This window comes from Plecotus auritus (assembly GCF_963455305.1).
Source record: "Plecotus auritus genome assembly, chromosome: 4".
Classification (NCBI taxonomy): Eukaryota; Metazoa; Chordata; class Mammalia; order Chiroptera; family Vespertilionidae; genus Plecotus; species Plecotus auritus.
Genome location: NC_137775.1, coordinates 181,355,185 through 181,362,960, shown reverse-complemented (window position 1 = coordinate 181,362,960; position 7,776 = coordinate 181,355,185). Strand labels below are relative to the sequence as shown.

At 60.3% G+C, this 7,776-nt stretch overlaps 1 protein-coding gene across 2 annotated transcripts; it reads left to right on the top strand.

Moving 5' to 3' along the window:
• Positions 1 to 4,790: 4,790 nt before the first annotated feature.
• HOXA7 (homeobox A7) lies at positions 4,791 to 7,776 on the top strand. 2 transcript variants are annotated; one of them, XM_080667104.1, is made up of 2 exons: positions 4,791 to 5,322; positions 6,284 to 7,776. In XM_080667104.1, the coding sequence occupies exons 1-2, from the start codon at positions 4,944 to 4,946 to the stop codon at positions 6,601 to 6,603; spliced, it is 699 nt and encodes a 232-aa protein (XP_080523230.1). In that variant the 5' UTR covers positions 4,791 to 4,943; the 3' UTR covers positions 6,604 to 7,776. The 2 variants fall into 2 exon arrangements, with proteins under 2 accessions (XP_080523230.1, XP_080523231.1); XM_080667105.1 differs by having other exon boundaries at positions 4,880 to 5,322; positions 5,988 to 6,684.

Here is a 7,776-nt window from a genome sequence, read left to right as displayed (position 1 = left end):
TCTCCCCCTTTTCTTGCCCCCCCCCCGCCCCCGTACATCCCCCGCAACTTCTGCAAAGGTATCTGGATTCGGACACGTAAAAGGGGAACCAGGGCGCCGGGGATGGGGCGCCCCTCACACCCCCACCCCCACCCCGCCGCCAGGTTGGACGCCCTGTGTTGTTGCAGACAGAAGGGACTTCAAAGAATGGACACGCAGGGTGCGCCATAAAGGCCGGGTCTGCGAACCGTCTGGAATTCGGCCCTTAATGAGTTTACAACTGTCCAGCCCCAATTAAGATTTTCCACCAAAGCCCTTTCATTTGTTTGCTCTGTCTGCCGCCGATAAAGCGGTTGCGGAAACAGCTCTCTTTTATGGGCACTGCCCTCTCGGCAGCGCAGATTCCGGACCCACGCAGACCCCCCCCCAAACCCCCCCTTCCCCCGGGACCCGGCCTCGCGGGCTCCGGGAGTGGGGTGCCCGGCCCGCGGCGGTGCCGACGAAGTTCAGGCGCGGCGGCGAGGGCTGCAGTGGCGCGGGGCGGCCAGCAGATGGCAGTGTGACTCCACGCAAGAGGCGCCCACGCCGCCATCTCCCGCCGCCGCCACCCTGGGAAGTTCCTAAGATGTCGACTTGAAGCGAGCCTTTCTGGAACCGGAGCCCCAGATCTGAGTGCACAGCGGCGGTGTATTTTCCCGTCCTGCTCCCCCAGGATGGATGCCTCACGGGGAAACAAGCGAGCGGCGCGGCGGGGGCTGGCCGCACCGGCGGGGACCCAGCCGTGCAGGGCTGCAGCTCCCGGGGGCGCGGGGACCGTCCTGGGGTCACGGTCTCCAGCCCCGGACACGCCTGGGGGCAGCGCGCGCTCGGAGAACCCGGCTGACCGGCGGACGGACACGGGGACTAACGGCCTACAGCCCCCCTGGACCTGGTGACCCACCCACAGAGGGTGTGCAGAGGGCGCAACCGTGCCAAAGGTCCTGGGGGCTCGGGAGACCCCCAGAGGCTGCGCCCTGGTACAGGCCCCAGGAGTCAGCACCCCGCGGGTGAGCCAGAACCCGGGGACTCGGCTGCCTTGAATACGTGACAATAAAATTAAGCGGCTGGAAATGGGGGGAACAAACATTCTTGGTGATGTCTAGTGTAGGTCGGGCGGCCGAGTTGCCTAGGAATGGGCATCCTTGGGGACAGACCAGGCACTGCTTTGGTTATTCTCAAATAAAGGTGATGTTTCAAATAATTAAAATAACATCCTAGCTCCCGAGTAGGCGCTCACGTCGCGAAAGCCGCTCCTGCTTCCTCTCGCCGCTGAATTTCCTGGGCACTGGAGATACCGAGGGGTCTCTGGCATCCTCTGCTTAGGAGCCAGGAGGAGGGAGGGGACCCCATCAGGCCCATCCTGGCCCCCACCCTGCGGGGAGACCCTGCCCGTCTGGAGCCTTCCAGGAGGCACCCCGAGAGCGAGGATCAGCCCCGGGTGCAACATGGTTTCCCAGAGAAAACGCAGAAGCAAACAGGACTCTCCGAAGACGCACCCCCCGCCTGTGAACACGGCACCGGCGCCTTTATTTGGATTGTAAGAGTCTCTGCCAAGCCCACAAAACGTTTACAGCCTGCATCTCGGCTGCACACGCTGTAAAACCGGGGCCTGGTTTTGGCTGACATCTCTCGCGGGTGTTTCTCCCTCTCCCGCGTGCGCTCTCTCTCCTTCCTTTTCCTCCGTCTCTGCACACACGTTGGCATTCCAGACACACGCCTTCATTATATTTCATTACATAACTCGGTGTTTCACAGCAGCCGGTTGCGAGGAGGGTTTTATAACTTCCCAAGAGCTGTCCGTGGCCGGGCATCCAAGCAGCCGATGGGAAGGCCGGTTTATGTCGCTACAAATAAATGGCAAAGCAGCAGGTCGGTGGCCACTGCTTCTCTCCCCAGGTCCCGGAGCCCAGGTAGGTGCAGGCCGGGGTACCTCAGAGGCCTCCTGGATTGCCAGGCGGAAGGGACCTCGCTTGCCCTTGGCCTGCCGGTGGCTGGGAAGTGGCTCTCCCAGCGCGGCTGCCCTGCCCAGGACCGGCTTCCCCCCGAAGCTGCCTGGAGGAGATCCCCTGGCAGCCCCAGCTCCTGGGCACTCCCCGGGCATGGACCTGTCCCCCTGCCACGACCGGGGGCTGCTCACTGGACAGAGAGCCGATGCCCAGGTCGCTCGAGGGGCGCGAATGGAAACGGCAGCCGCGTTTCTTTAGAGAAGCCGCAGAGTTCTGGCAAGCGCCATTCGCTGCCCGAGAGCTGGTTCACGTTCTTGGCTGGATTTAAATGTTGAGGGCAATCTGATAACAAGAAGTAGGGGAAACACAGATTGCGTGGCACACAGGGACCCAGCCCCAAGGCGGCGGAGGCCCAGGTCTTTATCTCAGGACAGCCGGGCGACCAGAACCCCACCGACACGTGCGTGCTTCGGCCGCGCCACGTCAGGGAGTGTTTCGGTGACTCTGATCACGAATAACCCAGGGCAATGGTGTCTTTTCGGCCAAATATGTAGGAAACGAATGGCTCAAGAACACGCGGGTGCAGAGGCCTTCTGGAAAGCCCGGCTCCGCCTGGCCTTTTCGTTTTAAAAGGCTGCCACTGAAGGCCGGAGGGGAGAGAGGAGCCAGAAACGAAAAGGACGTTCCAGCACCCGCGGGACTTGGCTCGGTGGGCTGACATGGGTCCAGAGAGGCCAGGGCCTTGCGGGAAAGTATCCGGATCCTCCCTGGCCCAGGCGGAGGGGCAGCGCGTCCTGCCAGGACCCTTTGGACTTGCCCGAGACCGACGCGGGCAGAGATGAGCCTGTGGCGGGGACTTTCCGCGCTCTTGGCCAGGGCTGCGGTCCTGCCTGCGCTCCCCGAACCGCTCCTCTGGGCAGGTTCTGCTGGAAACGCCATGGCTGCTTTAGCCAGCCCGCGTCTAGACAGACAGCCGTCCGCGGCCGGAGTCTTTCTCCTTGCATCTTGCTGTGTCACTCGAGGAACAATTTATTGGTCTAACGCAGTCTAATGCCTCCTCTTTGATCTCCTAGCCCCCTTCTTGTTTGTTTCATCTTCCTTTAACTTTCTGAGGTTTTAGTTCCTGCCAGAAATGGATGCTATTTGGAATATTTGTGTGTGTGTTTTCTTCCCTTCCTGACTTAGCCCCTCCATTCCCCAAGCAAGACAGCTAGCATCCTATTCTGCCATAAAGGGTATCCCGGATATTGCCCCCCATGGTCCCTGTACCTCCAGGGAACACCACCCTGACCCCACCTGCACCTACAGCCCCCACCTCCCCACCCGCACCCTGGGTCAGCCACTAGGCCAGAGCTGGGGCTCCTTCGCATCAGGGTCTGAACCCTCCGCCGCCTTTTGTGCTCCCAGGACCCCCTGAGAGGGTACGGTGAACAGGGGCGGCCTGGACCCTCAGAAAGTGATGGGAAGCGCTTTGTACAAGAAGAACCAAACTCTATAATTTAGAGGAGAATTTCCGGGGCAATTCCATTGTGAGGTCGGGTTTATGGTGTGCAATAGAGCTGAGCAGTAAAAGGCGTCCTGACCTGGCGGCCAGGCTCCCAGCTCGGCCTGGGCAGTTTACGAGGCGTTTAGGGGGAAGGCTTCGCCCCGTCACCCTCAAAGGAGTGGTGAACGGCGGGGACTTTGGCTGTTCCAACCATGCCCAGGGGTTGGAGGCTTGGGAAGGTAAGCTCCAAGCGTCCGGGCCTGGATGGCAGGGAGTGACTACCATGCGCTCCGCTCTCGGGGAGCGGATCGTTGGAAAGGTGAAGCAGCCAGCGCTGGGTGGCCTTTGGGAGGGGCCTCCAAAAGAAAAGGAGACCCAGCGTGGGCTGCAGTCCCCAGGTGCCTGGGCCTCCCTCTCTCCTCCCCAAACTGGCTCTACAGCATCTCTTGCTCCCAGGCACTCAGGGCCCTGAGGAGCGGTAGAAGCCCAGGGGTGGCCGCAGCGGAGGCTCCCAGAAACCTCAGGGTACAAGTGGTACCCGGAAAGCTGCAGGGCCTGGGGTTCCTCCAAGCTGGGGGAGACTTGGTTCCGCTGCAGCCAGGGAGAATCCAGGGTTGCTGGGGGCACAAAAGAATGTCCTACCGTTTTGGGGGCTGCCAGAGGTCAGGCAGGTGCCCAAGAGCGAAAGCACAGAGCCTGAGGGGCCAGCAGTGTCCAGGAGGAGGGAAGGGAATCCCAGGTTAGAAAATCTGTTGGCAAAGGAGGCTCATTAATAGGTAAATACTTCACCGCTTCCTTTAGGGCGGATAAACAGTGCGCCCTGATTAAGGAAAGGAAGCCGGGAGACCTTGACTTTATTCGAACCACATGGTTCCAGTTTGCAGTGGCCTTCTCGCTGCCGTTGGGAACGACGCTGCGCCGGCCCCGTCTGAATCGGGAGTCTAAGCCAGCCCATTGCCCGCGGGACCTGGGCGGGAGGAGACGCGGGCAAAGAGTCGATTTACCCAACGCAGAGACTTGCCCACGGGGCCACTTTGGGGTGCGCGGGGTACAGAGACCCTCCCTGGGCGGGGTCAGTGGGCAGAGAGGACCCGCAGGCTTGGTCCAGGGTTCGGTCGCGCCCTGTCGGCCCCGCGCAGCCTGTGCAGGCCTGGCGTCCAGGCTGGCGGCGGTCGGAAGGGCCCCGCGGAGCCTCGGGTCCTTTCTCCGCAGGACGCGCCAGGCCGGCCACGCGCGGGCAGATTCGTGGGCTACTCGTTTGAGCCCTTTCCCCTTCCATTCTAGGCTGCCGCGGGCCCCGCGGAGCAAGACCACCTGTGAGGGCTGCCGAGATTGGCGGAGGCGGTCATGTGGGCGGTCACGTGCTGCGGCGAGCTCCGTCCAAAAGAAAATGGGGTTTGGTGTAAATCTGGGGGTGTAATGTTATCATATATCACGCTACCTCGTAAAACCGACACTGAAAGCTGCCGGACAACAAATCACAGGTCAAAATTATGAGTTCTTCGTATTATGTGAACGCGCTTTTTAGCAAATATACGGCGGGGGCTTCTCTGTTCCAAAATGCCGAGCCTACTTCTTGCTCCTTTGCGCCCAACTCGCAGAGAAGCGGCTACGGGGCGGGCGCCGGCGCCTTCGCGTCCACCGTGCCGGGCTTGTACAATGTCAACAGCCCCCTGTACCAGAGCCCCTTCGCGTCCGGCTACGGCCTGGGCGCCGACGCCTACGGCAACCTGCCCTGCGCCTCCTACGACCAAAACATCCCCGGGCTCTGCAGTGACCTCGCCAAAGGCGCCTGCGACAAGGTGGATGAAGGCGCGCTGCACGGTCCAGCCGAGGCCAATTTCCGCATCTATCCCTGGATGCGGTCTTCAGGTAGGCGCAGCCGCTGGGCGGGCCGGCCGGCCGGGCGGCTGGGAGCCGGGAGCGCGGGGCTGGAGCGAACGGGGCTGGGAGCCTGGCGGCTGCGAGCGGGCGGGCGGGCGGGAGGCCCCCTGACTTCTGGCGGCGCTGCCTTTCTGGTTTTAATTAGAGTCGAGGCGCCATAGCGTGGAGAACCCGTAGCATTGTATGTAAATGAGGCTCATAAAACTTTTTATGGCCCAATTAATGGGTTCAATCCTCGTAAATTTATTTAACTCCATTTGCCTTGGAATTTTAACGTTAAGTTTGTTTGTTCGCTGTTCTCTCTCCCTTGCCCTTCTCTCCCTCCCTCCTCCTTTTCCTTTCAGCCTGGTTTTTCTTTCTCAAAACCTGGGAGAGCCTAACCCTTCAGGGCCCCTCACAAGCCCCTGTGCCAGGGGCCGTTTAAAGGCTGGGCTGGAGGGGCTGGAGCGGGGGCAGAGGGTCGGAGTGACCTAGGAAGGTCCCGGAATGGGGGCGCGGGCTGCTAGGGACGAAGGGGGCCCCTGGAGTGTGGGCTGCCTAGGGTCGCCTACTGGCCCAGCCAGTCAGGGAAGCGGCCCCACTGGTCTTTGAATGGCCAAAGCGGGGCGTCTCCCACTTGCCCACACTCTATATTTACCATTTCCCTTTGTCAGGGGGAAGCAGGACATTGTGGAAGCCTCGCCGGCTGGAAAGCGCGGTTGTAAAGTTGGGATTCTGCGCCTTCCCTCCTCGGGGAGCTGCCTGCGCGTCTAGCGCGGAGATTGGGGTCTTCCCCTATCCGTCTCGCTCCTCCCCCAGCTCAGAGCGGGGCGCAGGGCAGAGGGGAGCACGCCCTGGGTCCGGGCCCCGGAGGAAGGGCCGAGCTCTGCGATAGTGGCCTGATGAATACACTGTCCTGACTACGGTCCCATCCGCTTGTCTGTCCATGTGTCCACACGTCTGCTTGCAGGGCCTGATAGGAAGCGGGGCCGCCAGACCTACACGCGCTACCAGACGCTGGAGCTGGAGAAGGAGTTCCATTTCAACCGCTACCTGACCCGGCGCCGCCGCATCGAGATCGCCCACGCGCTCTGCCTCACCGAGCGCCAGATCAAGATCTGGTTCCAGAACCGCCGCATGAAGTGGAAGAAAGAGCATAAGGACGAAGGGCCGGCGGCTGCTGCAGCCCCGGAGGGGCCCGTGCCTGAAGCAGCAGCCACTGCCACCGCAGCAGACAAGGCCGAAGAGGAGGAGGAGGAGGAAGATGAGGATGAAGAGGAGGAGGAGTGAGGGGCCGAGCAGGGCCCTGGGCTGCACCAGACAGTCCGGAAAGCGTCTTTAGAGACTCGTCGATTTTATTTACAAAAGTTGAAAAATAAAAAGAAAATGTAAAAAAAAAAAAAAAAACCCAGTCCCCAACCTGTACCCCACCTACCCCATTATCCACTCCAATTCCCAACTTTTTTGGACAGCAGCTGCCTAGACTGGGTCCCTTTGGGGGGGTCCCCTCTGCCTCAGAGGCCCCCCCCCAGCAGACACCCCCCTCATCCCTAAGCCGGCTGGCTCTGCGCTGGCATGGCTAAAATACTACCTAGCACAGGCCTCAGAGAGAGGCACCCCAAACTACCTATGGGCCCAGCCCAGTGGACCTCCACTCCCAGGAAGCCCAGAGTGTCCCAACACTGGCAGACACCCAGCACCTCCCTATAGGCCAAGGACCTGACTCTCAATACTACCTACTTGTCCCAAACTACCTATTTCGTGCTCGCTGGCTCGCCTGCTACCTAGTGCCGGCCCCTCCCAGGCCAGGCCCCTGCTGCTTGTGGCTGGCAGCCTTTGGGGTCCCTGAGGCTGTGCTGAGAAGGTGCTGGGGTCCAGGGACCAGGGCATTGGCTTCTATTTAAATTGAAAAATAATATATTTATTCCAAAGCATTCTAAGTGCTGCAACCTAGAATCCCTCTTTTCTGGCCTGGATATTCCAAGTTCAGGCCCGTCACCCCCCACTTCTGGAGGGGAGCATTCCCGAGCTAGCTGCAGATTTCTGAGATAGCTGCTGCTTAGTAGGACTGCAGAGATGCTCCCAGCCTCCCTGCCCCTCTGTCCTACTGCCCAGCGGTGTTGAATATGTACACCCTGACTTTTCCTACAATAGCAAATACTGTATATTTGAACAAGATTTTTTTTTGTCATTTATATGGTCTTGGAGCTCATTTGTAAGGCAATGTCTTGACTTGGGAAGGATGTGTTAATGGGGTGACCTTGTAGCATGGTGTGTTGTCTTGAGCTAACTCTATAGCAGGTGGGGAGAGCCAGTGCCCTCCCCAGTGCCCTTCATCTCCGGTGTTGTCCTGCGTCCCCCTCATCCCTCTCAGCTCTAGCCTCGGGTTCCAGGAACAGGAAGGTATGCTTTCCGTCTTGCCCAGCTAACCGTGTTTTATGTAACAGAAAAATAAAGATGCTT

Bases quoted from the DNA above. Each gene is read 5' to 3' on its own strand.
- HOXA7 (XM_080667104.1), top strand. From the start codon at position 4,944: ATGAGTTCTTCGTATTATGTGAACGCGCTTTTTAGCAAATATACGGCG. The intron at 5,323-6,283 runs GTAGGCGCAGCC...GTCTGCTTGCAG, and splicing joins TCCCTGGATGCGGTCTTCAG to GGCCTGATAGGAAGCGGGGC.